Genomic DNA, 17,257 nt, shown 5'->3' with positions numbered 1-17,257 from the left:
ACAGGTAAAGCTGAGCTTGGTGACCTGACTCTACAGCAGTCGTATCCGAAAACTCTCCCTATCTCCTAGGGTTTGCTTTCCACCGTCCCTCTGGAATGGGAATCCTTGCACAGATGGAGCTAAGCATAAGTTTGTACTACCGCAGGTATAACAATGTTTTATACTCTAGTTATTACAAAGCATTAGTTACACTAATTATTAACAACTGCAGCATTGTTATTCAACTACAAAAGTATACAATTCTCCATCAGCTGTTTAGTTTTGTCCTTTACGAACTGTTTATATTGTGTATGACAAGCTAAAGGTATGACTGTTTGGACAGTTTAGGATGGTACCTATGAATTAGGGCTGAGAATTGCCAGAGATCTCACTATACGATATTTTCACGATACCAATAGGATATGTATTGCAATTATCACGATTCTTATGGGTTGAGATTCGATACTGTGATTTTTGAGATTCGATGTTCCAAACATATTGCTCACGATATGTCTGCTGCAGAGGGACAAGAAAGAGACTTGCGAAAATGTGTTTTGATCAGTCATGGAAATAAAAGTGCTGAAAATAATTTGGCTCCCTGTTTAAAAAGAAGATGGAGAACAAGCTACACTACATGACCAAAAATATGTGGGCACCTGCTCGCCGTACATCTCATTCCAAAGTCATGGACATATGGAGTTGGTCCATTCTTTGCTGCTATAACAGCCTCCACTCTTCTGGGAAGGCTTTCCACTAGATGTTGGAACATTGATGCAGGGACTTGCTTCCATTCAGCCGCAAGAGCATTAGTGAGGTCAGGAACTGATGTTGCGCCATTAGGCTTGGCTCGCAGTCAGTGTTCCAATTGATCCCAAAGGTTGAGGTCAGGGCTCATTGCAGGTCAGTCAAGTTCTTCCACACCGATCTCAACAAATAATTTCAGTTGTGACCTCACTTTGCGCACGGGGGAATTGTCATGCTGAAACAGGAAAGGGCCTTCCCCAAACTGTTACCACAAAGTTGGAAGCACAGAAACGTCTAGAATGTTATTGTATGATGTAGCGTTAAGATTTCCCTTCACTGGAACTAAGGGGCCTAGACCGAACAATGAAAAACAGCCCCAGACCAATATTCCTCCTCCACCAAACTTTACAGTTGGCGCTATGCATTCGGGCAGGTAGCATTCTCCTGGCAATACGCCAAACTCAGATTCGGCCGTCGGCTTGCCAGATGGTGAAGCGTGATTCATCATTCCAGAGAATGCGTTTCCATTGCTCCAGAGTCCAATGGAGGCGAGCATTACACCACTCCAGCTGACGCTTGGCATTGCGCATGTTGATCTTAGACTTGTGTGCGGCTGCTCGGCCATGGAAACCCATTTCATGAAGCTCCTGAGAAACAGTTATTGTGCTGACATTAGTTCCAGATGCCGTTTGGAAGTCGGTAATGAGTGTTGCCACTGAGGACAGACTAATTTTAAGCGCTACGTGCTTCAGAGGTCCCGTTCTGTGAGCTTTTGTGGCCTACCACTTTGCGGCTGAGTCGTTGTTTCTCCCAGATATTTCCATTTCACAATAACAGCACTTACAGTTGACCGGGGCAGCTCTAGTAGGGCAGAAATTTGATAAACTGACTTGTTGGAAAGGTGGCATCCCATGACGGTGCCACGTTGAAAGTCACTGAGATCTTCAGTAAGGCCATTCTACTACCAATGTTTGTCTATGGAGATTGCATGGCTCTGTGCTCGATTTTATACACCTGTAAGCAACTGGTGTGGCTGAAATAGCCGAACCCACTAATTTGAAGGGGTGTCAACATACTTTTGTATATATAGCGTATGAAGGGAAAATACTGGAGTTTTGGTGCAGGTACAGCAAACTAGCGCAAAACTAATATTCCGATATTGTATAAACGATACGATACAATATATTGTGAAAAAAAACGATTTTGCCCCCCATCACTACTATGAACTAGTCATTTGTGTAGAGAAAGTAAGTGATTAACTATTTTGAAGTATTGTAGGATAAGTAGATTTGATTAATATGTTTTCCCCCTATGCTATGGGCTTGCTAGATCATTAATCATTACTCTCCTCATCTTTCAGTTTAGGCTGTGCATTTGTAATTTAAATGAAGATTTGGCAGAGGGCTTTAGGGCTTTAGTTCTTTTAGTTTCTGTTCAAGTCCCCTTTGATCTTTTACATTAGATTCAAAAACATAATAGCATGAAAGTCAAAGAGCTCCTTGAAAGTTGTCAACTCTATTATGTGTAATGAGCGTGTTGGCTCTGATATGCATTACTCTAGCTCTCGAGAACCCAAGGCATTAACAAGGCATTCTGCTTTATCCCAAAGGTTCTCAGCTATAAGCACAGTTTACCGTTGGGACCATGTGAACTACAATCCCGATGCTCTGTTTTAACGTTTAGAAACGTCAATAATCATTGCTTATGATACGGCTTTTGAAACATGGAACTTATCTTTCATATCAGCGAGAAAGAATCTTTCAAATAAAAAATATACATTTACTGTAGCAGGTTTGCACAGATCCATCCAACCAAATGGGTGTGTAGTAATTCAACCTTTAGTTTAAAAAATATATATTTCTCAGTGATATGAAAGATATGTTCCTTCTGTTTCCAAAACCGCACCGCAAGCGTTGCGTGTTAACTCTCAGAACGCGCGTAGGGGCTCTTAACAAAACTCCTCCAGACAGAAGATACCTTCATGAATAGACACTAAAGGTAATTATCGTCCACGAGAGGGCTATGCATTACTCCAGCTTTTTGGCCAATTGAGTAATGTACTGTATGTGCTATGCATTAACAGTTTTTCTACCAATCAATAAGAATAAACTGAGAAAGTACGTTGAAGGACAGCCCATATTTAGGCCTGAAGCTGCATGACACATCATAAATTGATCCAAGTATTGTGTCATATTAGCATATTGTTGACATTAATGTTGTATGTCTTTCTGTGATACAAATGACCTCTACATTATATGGGACTAGGGGTTAGGTCTAGCTACAGTCTCAACCCACTGGTTATAGACGTCAATTTAACGTCTATGGCACATTGTTTCAACGTCGAAATGACGTGGAAACAACGTTGATTCAACCAGTGTGTGCCCAGTGGGAAGTCACTACAGCCCACATGATTTTGGGCTCTTGTCTGGGCTAGTCATCACTAAATAAATTTAGTGGTGGAATGACATAACACAGACAAAGCTGAGGCTGATCATAACCACTGATTCTGTTTAATGACGTGGCTTCATGATGAATACATTACACAAAACCTTAGTCCAATCACCTTTTATGCATTCCAGTGGTGCATAATGTGAAACTCCTTTGACATTCTGTTCCTTTCAAACATACTTATTGAGGTAATAGGTGAGATCTAGGTGAATACTGAGGACATTTGTGGCACCAAGACAAACTCAATGAATGCCTGGACCCAACGTAGGCCAATATTGAGAAGTTTAAAGACTTGCTGATAAAAAAGAATTGAGTCATGAGGCCATTTGGCTAGGAACAAATTTTTGGTGTATAAGATTATAATAATGTAAGACGAATATGAATTGCCAACTCCAAGATGTCTGCTGCCTTCTGAGGCACAGCAGGGATATTTACATTACAGAGCTGATAGACTGGGAACATGGTGGAACATAATTTATCTAACGTGAAAGAACACTGGACCAAGATCAATGATGCAAAGAACAACTATTAAAAGAAGACCTCTAACGGCGATCGAAGGACATCAGAGTTTAGCTCCAGCAATTCAAAGAGCTTTGCCTACAAGTCAGCATATAAAGTGGAGAGATGACAGAACCTCTCCTGATTTATACTGGCAGTACCTCCTCACTGATCCAAGAAAGTCTTTGGAAGTCTGGGAGCCAGAGGCAGTGCTGTTGTCTCCATGTCAGAAACAGACATTTACCCTTGCTGATGGCCAGTCCTGGGGGCACTTGGGTAATCACACTGACCTACAAATTTCTTCCTAGGTGACCTTCGAATGAAACGCTCTTGGAACTTTGATGTAATGGTTGATGTAATGGCCAACTGCCATCCACTATTAATGGCACCTGACTTTGAGGTACGAACATAACTCAAACTGGATTTCATCAAGAGAACAGGCTGTTCCTGTCAAGGGAAGCGTATTCTCTTCTTTATCTGAAGTTGCTCTTAATGTGCTGGCAGAATGATGGGCCTCCTAACTGCATGCTGTGTCATCTCCAGCAATGCTTAGACATTCTGGATTACATGTGGGATGTAGGGACCCATGTATTCGACGGAAGAAAGCCAAACCAAATTCATCTAAGCATTGCTGTCCCTGTAAATTGGGACTTCTTTGTGTCCTTCTCAAATCGCAACATTATCAAGCAACAAAGTTGAAGTAACACCTTGGTTAGTCTATATAAAATATGCATGGTCATGCCAACATCCACAATTATAGGATATAGATCATTCATTGTCCATGACTTCTGAAAAAAGTAATAATCCATGCATTTAATTACTAATTGCATTCAGACCCAATGAGGTGAAACAGGAGTAGACACTATCATTGAGCTGAGTGATAGCTGTGATTGATATAGGTGACAAAAGCTTCCCTTAATTGAATTAACCACAACTCTACTCATCATCATCCACAAGGATGTGTGTGGAATTTTAGGCCAAGGGCTGTTGAAACAGTTTAATGTATGATATTTCACGTCTGAGCCCTCTACTCCATGGCTGGAGGTGGTATAAAATTAAAGAGGTTAGCTATTTCCCTCACACTGACAGCCTCAATCGAGCAAGGGCAAGTACATGGACACGCTATGCAGCCGAAGGCCTGGAAACCTACTCTGAAGTCAATGAAAGAGGCCTTTGCGAATACCTTTGGACAGGGCAGGATTCATCACGGCACAGTGATACAGAGAGACAGGGTTTTGTAATGTTCATCATGCATCACAATTAGTAAGTGTTTATGACATGAAAGCAGACAGCTTTGTCAAGATCTTTATTCAGTCAGTTTGCCAATACGTATTTTCATTCAGTGCTTTATAGAACTGGATCATTCTACGAATAGTGTCAAAAATAACAATTTACTTAACCTAATTTTAACATTCTGTCATAAAGAGCTGATATTTAACTTCTTAACAAACATCTCCAGAGGTTAAATTAAGAAGAATTACCATAAAAGTGACTAAACTCAGCAAAAAAAGAAACATTCCTTTTTCAGGACCCTGTCTTTCAAAGATAATTAGTAAAAATCCAAATAACTTCACAGATCTTCATTGTAAACGGTTTAAAAACTGTTTCACATGCTTGTTCAATGAACCATAAACAATTAATGAACATGCCCCTGTGGAACGGTCGTTAAGACACTAATAGCTTACAGACGGTAGGCAATTAAGGTCAAAGTTATGAAAACTTAGGACACCAAAGAGGCCTTTCTACTGACTCAGAAAAACACCAAAAGAAAGATGCCCAGGGTCCCTGCTCATCTGCGTGAACATGCCTTAGGCATGCTGCAAGGAGGCATGAGGACTGCAGATGTGGCCAGGGCAATAAATTGCAATGTCCGTACTGTGAGACGCCTAAGACAGTGATACAGGGAGACAGGACGGACAGCTGATCGTCCTCACAGTGGCAGACCACGTGTAGCAACACCTGCACAGGATCGGTACATCCGAACATCACACCTGTGGGACAGGTATAGGATGGCAACAACAACTGCCCGAGTTACACCAGGAACGTACAATCCCTTTATCAGTGCTCAGACTGTCCGCAATAGGCTGAGAGAGGCTGGACTGAGGCCTTGTAGGCCTGTTGTAAGGCAGGTCCTCACCGTCGCTGGACCAGACAGGACTGGCAAAAAGTGTTCTTCACTGACGAGTCGCAGTTTTGTATCACCAGGGGTGATGGTCGGATTCGCGTTTATTGTCGAAGGAATGAGCGTTACACCGAGGCCTGTACTCTGGAGCGGGATCGATTTGGAGGTAGGGGGTCCGCCATGGTCTGGGTCAGTGTGTCACAGCATCATCGGACTGAGCTTGTTGTTGTGCAGGCAATCTCAACGCTGTGCGTTACAGGGAAGACATCCTCCTCCCTCATGTGGTACCCTTCCTGCAGGTTCATCCTGACATGACCCTCCAGCATGACAATGTCACCAGCCATACTGCTCGTTCTGTGCGTGATTTCCTGCAAGACAGGAATGTCAGTGTTCTGCCATGGCCAGCGAAGAGCCCGGATCTCAATCCCATTGAGCACGTCTGGGACCTGTTGGATCGGAGGGTGAGGGCTAGGGCCATTCCCCCCAGAAATGTCCGGGAACTTGCAGGTGCCTTGGTGGAAGAGTGGGGTAACATCTCACAGCAAGAACTGGTAAATCTGGTGCAGTCCATGAGGAGGAGATGCACTGCAGTACTTATTGCAGCTGGTGGCTGGTGGCTTGGTAGAGCATGGTGTTTGCAACGCCAGGGTTGTGGGTTCGATTCCCACGAGGGACCAGTACGGAGAAAAAAAATATATGAAATGTATGCATTCACTACTGTAAGTCACTCTGGATAAGAGCGTCTGCTAAATGACTAAAATGTAAAATGTAAAAAATGGTGGCCACCCCCCCCCCCCCCCCCCCCCTCAGTTGTTGAATCTTATGTTCATAGAAATATTTACACATGTTAAGTTTGCTGAAAATAAACGCAGTTGACAGTGAGAGGACGTTTCTTTTTTTGCTGAGTTTATATTCAATGTGCGGGACAAAATTGAGGCTATGATAAAGAAGTTGGAGCTCTTCTCTATCTCCATTAACAAGGACAACACACAGGTCTTTCCATCGTATGATTTTTTGTGTGCAAATGAACTGAAGTTTACGGAAAATGTCAAATGTGATATAGTGAAGCACCTGAGTGAGCTGGGTGCACAATTACGCAGGTACTTTCCCGAAACGGACGACACAAACAACTGGATTCGTTATCCCTTTCATGCCCTGCCTCCAGCCCACTTACCGATATCTGAACAAGAGAGCCTCATCGAAATTGCAACAAGCGGTTCTGTGAAAATTTTATTTGATCAGAAGCCACTGCCAGATTTCTGGATTGGGCTGCGCTCAGAGTATCCTGCCTTGGCAAATCGCGCTGTTAAGACACTGATGCCCTTTACAACCACGTACCTATGTGAGAGTGGATTCTCGGCTCTCACTAGCATGAAAACTAAATACAGGCCCAGATTGTGTGTGGAATATGATTTAAGACTGAGACTCTCTCCAATACAACCCTACATTGCAGAGTTATGTGCATCCTTTCAAGCACACCCTTCTCATTATCCTGTGGTGAGTTATTCACTATTTTTGATGAACAAATAAGGTTTTATATGTAAGATGGTTAAATAAAGAGCAAAATTATTGATTATTATTATATTATTATTTGTGCCCTGGTCCTATAAGAGCTCTATGCCACTTCCCACGAGCCGGGTTGTGACAAGAACTCACACTCATTCTTATGTTTAATAAATGTATCGTATAGTGTGTGTGGCAGGCTTACAATGATGGCAAAAAAACAAAATTTGAGCGTGCGCTGACCCTGGTGCTAGAGGGGGTACGCAGCTGGAGGTTGAATGTTTGAAGGGGTATGGGACAATAAAAAGTTTGTGAACCACTGTTCTAGATGATTCTGTGCTTCCAACTTTGTGGCAACAGTTTGGGGAAGGAAATTTCCTGTTTCAGCGTGACAAAGCTCCCGTGCACAAAGCGAGGTCCATACAGAAATAGTTTGTTGAGATCAGTGTGGAAAGAGTTGACTGACATGCACAGAGCTCTGACCTCAACCCCATCGAACACCTTTGGGATGAATTGGAACGCAGACTACGAACAAGAACTAATCGCCCAACATCAGTGCCCGACCTCACTAATGCTCTTGTGGCTGAATGGAAGCAATGTTCCAACATCTAGTGGAAAGCTTTCCCAGAAGAGTGGAGGCTGTTATAGCAGCAAAGGGGGGACAAACTCCATATTAATGCCCATGATTTTGGATTGAGATGTTCGACTAGCAGGTGTCCACATACTTTTGGTCATGTAGTGTATATGAGAGAGAGTGTTCTTACACTTTTCCTGCCTAAGGACTCTGAATATGCACATACAGTCAGGTCCAAAATGTATATAAACTATGCCTAGCCAAAAACGTGGTTGCTTCTGCCAGGTGTCTGAAACTTGACCACAAGTGGATCTTCTAGCAAGACAATAAACCCAAGCACACATCAAACTCCTCAAGGAAAGGGTTAATTGACCACAAAATCTGCTTTTTGAAGTGGCCATCTCAGTCTCCGGACTTGAAAACCTATGGTTTGAATTGAAGAGCGTGGTCCATAAGCGCAGATGGAGGATCTGGAAAGATTCTGTATGGAGGAATGGTCTACGATCCCTCCCAATGTGTTCTCCAATCTCATAAAACACTTTAGAAAAAGGCTCAGTGCCTTGATCCTCACAGGGGGAGGGTGCCCGAGTATTGAAAATAGGGGTGCCAATAATTGTGACCCATTTCTTTTTGAGTAAAAAGTATAATTTAAATAAAATCTAAAGTATTTTTTAGAGCAATTGTGTTAGTATAATATAATATAATTTCCCCTTTTTTTTTTGCATACAATGTATCTCAGTATTTGCATTATTTATTTTATGCAGTCTTTTTTGCTCATCTTTATCAAGGGGGCCAATAATTTGTATTCATCAAATATCCTCAAAAGACCCACATTGCAAAGACAAGTAGGATGAATAGCCACACAAGTAGGCTACTCATCTATGGACAATTTATATCTCATTACTGGTCTCCATATTCATTTATACAGCAGGATGCTTACTGAGGCAATTCAGACTACGTACCTTAGCCCAAGGATACCATCTGGGACTGGAACCACTATCCTTTCCAACATGCCCATGAACTGCTGACTAAGGGGGAAATGTTTTGGAAACTCACACTTTTCAGGTATCCTAGCTATTATGGAACATTAAGCATCAAGAAAGAGCCTGAATGTTGGCAAGCATGAGTTCAGGGATGCCATTTAGGTCAGAGACAGATCGGAAAAGAGCTACATTATACACTTATACAATAGCGTACTGGAGTCAGAGAGCTACCTCACTCAGCAACATTATTTGGGGTATTGGATGGGATGACTTGCATATTGTAGGCTTGTGAAGGGGTAGATTCTCTGACTCAGGGATTTCCAACCTAGGGGGTGGGATCTTCATTGATTTGAGGGGTTCAATTATAGATGTATATTTTAATATAGAGATTTTGTACAATTTGAGATTGTTTATACCGATCTTAAACGCTGCATACATCTGCGATGCTTTAGGCTAAATATGCTGTAAAATGCCAGAGGAAGACATGACTCTTATGCACAGGGGAATGAATATCTTGATTTGTCTCCATGACATTCAGAAGCTGAGTTAAGACCTTCTCAAATCGAGGAGTCAAAGAAATTGGACTTGGGTAATATTTTTTGTTTGTTTGTACTTTACCCCTTTTTCTCCCCAATTGGTTCTTTTGTGAATGTGAATTTCTCAAATGTAAAAAAAAAAGGGGGCCCTGGGGGGAAAAGTTTGGGAACCCCTGTTTTGACTCAAACACTGACAATAGCCGATATCCAATGGGTGATCATTGATGCTCATCTGCATGAAGTTGATGTTGATGTTCATCAATAGTAATGTCATGCATATGCATGTTTTGCGCAAATGAACACAAAGGCTGCTACTGTATTATGCACATACTTTTATGGCATGGCGTGAAAGTATCCATCCATCGCCAAAGCACAAACGTGGCTATGTTGCTAACATCTCACGCTATGGAGTAGCCTAATGTCACATTTTGTACTCCAGGAGACAGAGAGCCCTACCGTCACTCCGTTCGAAAGAAAACTGCTTCCTCATTGGCGCGCGCGCGGCAGTTGGACAGTGCCAAACTCCTGCGCTTGCGATTTCGTGCATTCCTCTGAAGTGATGGATGTCCGTCTGACCTGTCCTTACTCCTGAGATGAAGAATATCTCGAGGTGCGGACGCACTAGCGATTAATACTGCCGACTTCAGACATATTTGAGAGTCTCATCACCAACACACAACATTTGTTGTAATGGATAAAAGAAGATTGAACAATTCAGAAGGTAGGCTATGTGGCCACATTTGTAGCCTGACTTATGTTGCCCAATTTGGTAGCATACCATATTAGATAACAATTTTTTCCCCCCTAATAGTTTCATTTTATCATACTACGGCTATAGGCCACTCATATTATAAAATGTAATATTTATATGTAGCCTATTTTTTTAAATGTTGTTACGGTATGTTGGTTAGGGATCAGCTCCCGTTTTTGTGCTTTTTTTTTGCTCCTTCATCTTCTTCATTTATTCTTTGAATGTATTATGGCATTGCCAGAAGCAAAAATGGTAAGTAATAACCTCTACAATATAGGTTCTTGAGTTTAATGAGAAATATGAGGACCAACTCAAACAAGACGATCCCAAGCTTTCACTGGTGCTGCGATGTCTAGAATAGAAGGCACGCATGCCACAAATGTGAACTTTAAGTTAAAGTCCTAACAACTGTATGTTCAATGTGTGCAAATGAAAAATAATTTTGGAAAAGTCAAGTAACACCCAGCACAAATATTGAATATGTATCAATAGGAGTGACTGAGTGAACTGCATGTGTATGTTTGAGCAGTAGACAAAGTGATGAAGGGTGATGACCTTGTATGACCAATCTCTTTAGCGTGAGTCATGTCAGTCACTTGTGGACACAATGCTCTACAGAGTATGGGGCACAGTATGACCATTGTTGTTATGCCACAGAGCGGCTTGGATTGACTTCCAAAATGAAAATCGAACTCAGCTCAGCTGATGCCTTGACCAAATAGTTGAAAAGCAGTAGTGTAAGCCACACTATGTAATGGCAGGTATTTCTACTCAACAAAGTGGTTAAACTTGAAGAGCTACTAGCTGAAATGACATAGTTATGACACCATTCAATTATTTGAAGAACACTGATTGCACAGGGCAGATATAAGTTCTTAATTTGAAAGGGAAAGTGGCGTATGCACAAGAAACCATTTGAATGTTGTTCATAATAGGCTTCCTTTGCTCAATGGATACACACATCAGGCTAGACATGTTTGTCAATTGCCTTTTCATAATTGTTGTTTTTGTATCAACGGTTGAACCCTTTGGAAGTGTCACTCTGACAGAAGTGTGTCATTTTTAAAGCCCTGTATGCAAAACAGCCATCTACTCCTGCTCCTTAGTTCGTAATAATACAATTTTGTGTGCTCCCCATACTCCTATATTGAGTTTAGGGCAAAATTGTTACATTTAGGGCTTTATGCTGAGTATTGACATTGATGTCATGGGGCTGCGATGAGTTAGGATGCTGAGCATAACTGCCTCCAATATGACTGAATATTTGTCTCACTGATTTACTTGGCTCAAAGATTCCCTGATCAGTCCTGCCACCGTGTGGAAAAAGATTGTCTGAGCGATCTACTCATCGAGAAGAAGTGACATTTTGAGAACAAATAAGTTAAACATGTATCTTATTCAATTTACTGTGTTATGCATAACTTACTCAAATCAATGTTTTTTCCCACAAACAAAAATATGAATAAATAATAAAGCCCCAATATTTCCCCCCCCCCCCCCCCACAGTTGGCTCCAAATAAGGGAAAGCATGGAAGTAGAGAGAGAAAAGGATCTGCATTGGACTAGGGACACAGCCAAATGTATCCTAATGAGAGAAAGAGGAATATATGGTGAATAGTTGTAGAGCTTAAAAGTTTAAACAAACTGCATGTCAGAACCAGGAGGCTGCTTCTAAATGAAACCAGAGAATGATATGGTGCTGGTTGTGACTCTTCTCAGCATTGTGACCCTGACCACTGCCTTATTGAATGTTTCAGTCATACTTGCGATCATGAACACCAGAAAACTCCACCTTCCCGCCAACTACCTGATCTGTTCTTTGGCTGTCACGGACTTCCTGGTGGCCATCTTGGTGATGCCACTAAGCGTCCTCTACATCGCCACAAAGAGGTGGATGTTGGGATGTGTCGTCTGTGAGGCGTGGCTGAGTGTGGACATGATCTGCTGCACCTGCTCCATCCTGCATCTATGTGTCATCGCCCTGGACCGCCACTGGGCCATCACCAATGCCCTGGAGTACGCCTGCAAGAGATCCCCGCGCCGCGCCGCCATCATGGTCACCATCGTGTGGACCATCTCCGTCCTCATCTCAGTGCCTTCTCTGTTCTGGAGGCACAGCGGGGATGACAACTTCGGCAACTACACAAAGTGTATCATCGAGCATGACCACATCGGCTACACCATCTACTCCACCTTCGGGGCCTTCTACATCCCCATGGCTCTCATCTTCATCCTCTACTACAGGATCTTCATTGCTGCCCGGACCTTGTACCACAAACGGAGCTCCTCTGGGAGCCTGTGTAAGAGGAGAGCTAACAGCCACAACTGCCTCAGTAGCTGCTGCATCGCACCAACGTCTCTCTGTGCGTCTGAGATGTCTACCTCGGATCCCGTGCTAAACACAGAGCTGAATAGAGTCAACGATCCCACCAGCCCAAGCCGGGTAGCGGGGGACTGGGGGACTTGTGATGAGAGGACCCAGATCTGTGCCTCCAGAGAGAGGAAGGCTGCCCGCACACTGGGCCTCATCCTGGGGGCTTTTATCCTATGCTGGCTGCCTCTAGCTCCACAATGAAATAGGGTGCAGGCCAGGCAGCAGGCTGTTAGCCAGCCTGCCAGCTTAGTGGAGTCTGCCACTAGCACAGTCAGCGTAGTCAGCTCAGCTTTCCCCATTGAGACCGTGTCTGTGCCTCGATCTAGGTTGGGCAAAATTAAAAATGGCGGTGTTCGCTTTAGCAATCTCACTAGTATAAAGACCTCCTCCATTCCTGCCATTATTGAAAGAGATTGTGATACCTCACATCTCAAAATTGGGTTACTTAATGTTAGATCCCTCACTTCCAAGGCAGTTATAGTCAATGAACTAATCACTGATAATAATCTTGATGTGATTGGCCTGACTGAAACATGGCTTAAGCCTGATGAATTTACTGTGTTAAATGAGGCCTCACCCCCTGGTTACACTAGTGACCATACCCCCCGTGCATCCGGCAAAGGCGGAGGTGTTGCTAACATTTACGATAGCAAATTTCAATTTACAAAAAAAAAACCAATGACGTTTTCGTCTTTTGAGCTTCTAGTCATGAAATCTATGCAGCCTACTCAATCACTTTTTATAGCTACTGTTTATAGGCCTCCTGGGCCATATGCAGTGTTCCTCACTGAGTTCCCTGAATTCCTATCGGATCTTGTAGTCATAGCAGATAATATTCTAATTTTTGGTGACTTTAACATTCACATGGAAAAGTCCACAGACCCACTCCAAAAGGCTTTCGGAGCCATCATCGACTCAGTGGGTTTTGTCCAACATGTCTCTGGACCTACTCACTGCCACAGTCATACTCTGGACCTAGTTTTGTCCCATGGAATAAATGTTGTGGATCTAAATGTTTTTCCTCATAATCCTGGACTATCGGACCACCATTTTATTATGTTTGCAATTGCAACAAATAATCTGCTCAGACCCCAACCAAGGAGCATTAAAAGTCGTGCTATAAATTCTCAGACAACCCAAAGATTCCTTGATGCCCTTCCAGACTGCCTCTGCCTACCCAAGGACGTCAGAGGACAAAAATCAGTTAACCACCTAACCGAGGAACTCAATTTAACCTTGCGCAATACCCTAGATGCAGTTGCACCCCTAAAAACAAAAAACATCTGTCATAAGAAACTAGCTCCCTGGTATACAGAAAATACACGAGCTCTGAAGCAAGCTTCCAGAAAATTGGAACGGAAATGGCGCCACACCAAACTGGAAGTCTTCCGACTAGCTTGGAAAGACAGTACCGTGCAGTATCGAAGAGCCCTTACTGCTGCTCGATCATCCTATTTTTCCAACTTAATTGAGGAAAATAAGAACAATCGCTTCAGTCTGGTTTTAGACCCCATCATAGCACTGAGACTGCACTTGTGAAGGTGGTAAATGACCTTTTAATGACGTCAGACCGAGGCTCTGCATCTGTCCTCGTGCTCCTAGATCTTAGTGCCGCTTTTGATACCATCGATCACCACATTCTTTTGGAGAGATTGGAAACCCAAATTGGTCTACATGGACAAGTTCTGGCCTGGTTTAGATCTTATCTGTCGGAAAGATATCAGTTTGTCTCTGTGAATGGTTTGTCCTCTGACAAATCAATTGTAAATTTCGGTGTTCCTCAAGGTTCCGTTTTAGGACCACTATTGTTTTCACTATATATTTTACCTCTTGGGGATGTCATTCGAAAACATAATGTTAAATTTCACTGCTATGTGGACGACACACAGCTGTACATTTCAATGAAACATGGTGAAGCCCCAAAATTGCCCTCGCTAGAAGCCTGTGTTTCAGACATAAAGAAGTGGATGGCTGCAAACTTTCTACTTTTAAACTCGGACAAAACAGAGATGCTTGTTCTAGGTCCCAAGAAACAAAGAGATCTTCTGTTGAATCTGACAATTAATCTGGATGGTTGTACAGTCGTCTCAAATAAAACTGTGAAGGACCTCGGCGTTACTCTGGACCCTGATCTCTCTTTTGAAGAACATATCAAGACTGTTTCAAGGACAGCTTTTTTCCATCTACGTAATATTGCAAAAATCAGACATTTTCTGTCCAAAAATGACGCAGAAAAATTAATCCATGCTTTTGTTACTTCTAGGCTGGACTACTGCAATGCTCTACTTTCCGGCTACCCGGATAAAGCACTAAATAAACTTCAGTTAGTGCTAAATACGGCTGCTAGAATCCTGACTAGAACCAAAAAATTTGATCATATTACTCCAGTGCTAGCCTCCCTACACTGGCTTCCTGTTAAGGCAAGGGCTGATTTCAAGGTTTTACTGCTAACCTACAAAGCATTACATGGGCTTGCTCCTACCTATCTTTCCGATTTGGTCCTGCCGTACATACCTACACGTACGCTACGGTCACAAGACGCAGGCCTCCTAATTGTCCCTAGAATTTCTAAGCAAACGGCTGGAGGTAGGGCTTTCTCCTATAGAGCTCCATTTTTATGGAATGGTCTGCCTACCAATGTGAGAGACGCAGACTCAGTCTCAACCTTTAAGTCTTTACTGAAGACTTATCTCTTCAGTAGGTCCTATGATTAAGTATAGTCTGGCCCAGGAGTGTGAAGGTGAACGGAAAGGCTGGAGCAACGAACCGCCCTTGCTGTCTCTGCCTTGCCGGTTCCCCTCTTTCCACTGGGATTCTCTGCCTCTAACCCTTTTACAGGGGCTGAGTCACTGGCCTACTGGTGTTCTTCCATGCCGTCCATGGGAGGGGTGCGTCACTTGAGTGGGTTGAGTCACTGACGTGGTCTTCCTGTCTGGGTTGGCGCCCCCCCCTTGGGTTGTGCCATGGCGGAGATCGTTGTGGGCTATACTCGGCCTTGTCTTAGGACGGTAAGTTGGTGGTTGGAGACATCCCTCTAGTGGTGTGGGGGCTGTGCTTTGGCAAAGTGGGTGGGGTTATATCCTGCCTGTTTGGCCCTGTCCGGGGGTATCATCGGATGGGGCCACAGTGTCTTCTGATCCCTCCTGTCTCAGCCTCCAGTATTTATGCTGCAGTAGTTTATGTGTCGGGGGGCTAGGGTCAGTCTGTTACATCTGGAGTATTTCTCTTGTCTTATCCGGTGTCCTGTGTGTATTTAAATATGCTCTCTCTAATTCTCTCTTTCTGTCTTTCTCTCGGAGGACCTGAGCCCTAGGACCATGCCTCAGGACTACCTGGTATGATGACTCCTTGCTGTCCCCAGTCCACCTGGCCGTGCTGCTGCTCCAGTTTCAACTGTTCTGCCTGCGGCTATGGAACCCTGACCTGTTCACCGGACGTGCTTGTTGCACCCTCGACAACTACTATGATTATTATTATTTGACCATGCTGGTCATTTATGAACATTTTAACATTTTAACATCTTGACCATGTTCTGTTATAATATCCACCCTGCACAGCCAGAAGAGGACTGGCCACCCCTCATAGCCTGGTTCCTCTCTAGGTTTCTTCCTAGGTTTTTGGCCTTTCTAGGGAGTTTTTCGTAGGGAGTTTTTCCTAGCCACCGTGCTTCTTTCACATGCTTTGCTTGCTGTTTGGGGTTTTAGGCTGGGTTTCTGTACAGCACTTTGAGAATATCAGCTGATGTACGAAGGGCTATATAAAAATAAATTTGATTTGATTTGATTTGAGTTGCTGGTGGGCATCCGGGTGTTTCATGCCTCAGCACAGGTGTCGGACTTCCTCACGTGGCTGGGATACGTTAACTCACTCATCAACCCCCTGCTCTACACCAGCTTCAATGAGGACTTCAAAAAGGCTTTTAAGAAACTGCTCCGATGTAACAAGCGCAAATAGACATTTCATGTGCTATCCTCAATGCTTATTGAGTTACACCTGCCAGGTCTAGTCTCCAACGCAACCAAGGCCGGGAGATTTAAAAACACACCGGTAAACAGAAAGATGAAGAGATAGTACTGCATCTTAAAGGGGCAAACAGTAGTTTAAACAATAACAAAGCGGACACCACACCACTTTTTTGGTAAACAGCTGAAGGATGGGGCTGGAGAAGTGTAAACACTCAAATTCATAGACAGAGCAATGGATGCAAGGACTGACCATCCATGATATCAATATTATAGTTGTATCTATGTTTTGAGACTATAAAGCATTTGTTTACAATTACATTGTTTACAAACAATGGAGTAAAACAAGCTTATATTTTGGGTTCTGGGGCCTGTTGCACAAAACTAGGATAAGGGATTAAGCCAGGATATCTTGGTGATCCTGGCTCAATTGATCCGTAATCCGGTTGCACTAAAGATGGATAGGGGGCAGGAGGATATGTTATGGTATAAATTACCATGGAGATTTATTCTGTGGAGCTAGCCTGCTCCAGACCAGGCTAAATTCCAGGATCTATTTAATCTCATCCCTAATGTCAGTCAGCAGTCACCACAAATGGAAACCAATAGTTATTTCACTGCTCACTATACATTGTTATCACATAACTAGACCCACTGTCATTATTTAAACGTTTGTGATCATTAATTTCAATGATTTTGGATAAAAAATAATTTTTAGATTATGTTGCTATCATTAGATAATTTACAGTTTCCCATAGACTATAAGGCTATATATAAAATGAT

At 43.0% G+C, this 17,257-nt stretch overlaps 1 protein-coding gene across 1 annotated transcript; it reads left to right on the top strand.

Annotated features, from left to right (window-relative positions):
- The first annotated feature begins 11,708 nt into the window (after window positions 1-11,708).
- On the top strand, window positions 11,709-17,026 carry LOC106610648 (5-hydroxytryptamine receptor 1E). Its single transcript, XM_014210084.3, has 2 exons — window positions 11,709-12,710; window positions 16,302-17,026. Exons 1-2 carry the CDS (start codon window positions 11,814-11,816, stop codon window positions 16,464-16,466), a joined length of 1,062 nt encoding a protein of 353 aa, XP_014065559.1. The 5' UTR covers window positions 11,709-11,813; the 3' UTR covers window positions 16,467-17,026.
- The last annotated feature ends 231 nt before the right edge of the window (window positions 17,027-17,257 follow it).

Source organism: Salmo salar, chromosome 09, assembly GCF_965601325.2.
Source record: "Salmo salar chromosome 09, fSalSal1, whole genome shotgun sequence".
NCBI lineage: Eukaryota > Metazoa > Chordata > Actinopteri > Salmoniformes > Salmonidae > Salmo > Salmo salar.
The sequence above is the reverse complement of the archived record's forward strand: the minus strand, read 5'-3'. Positions and strand labels throughout refer to the sequence as shown.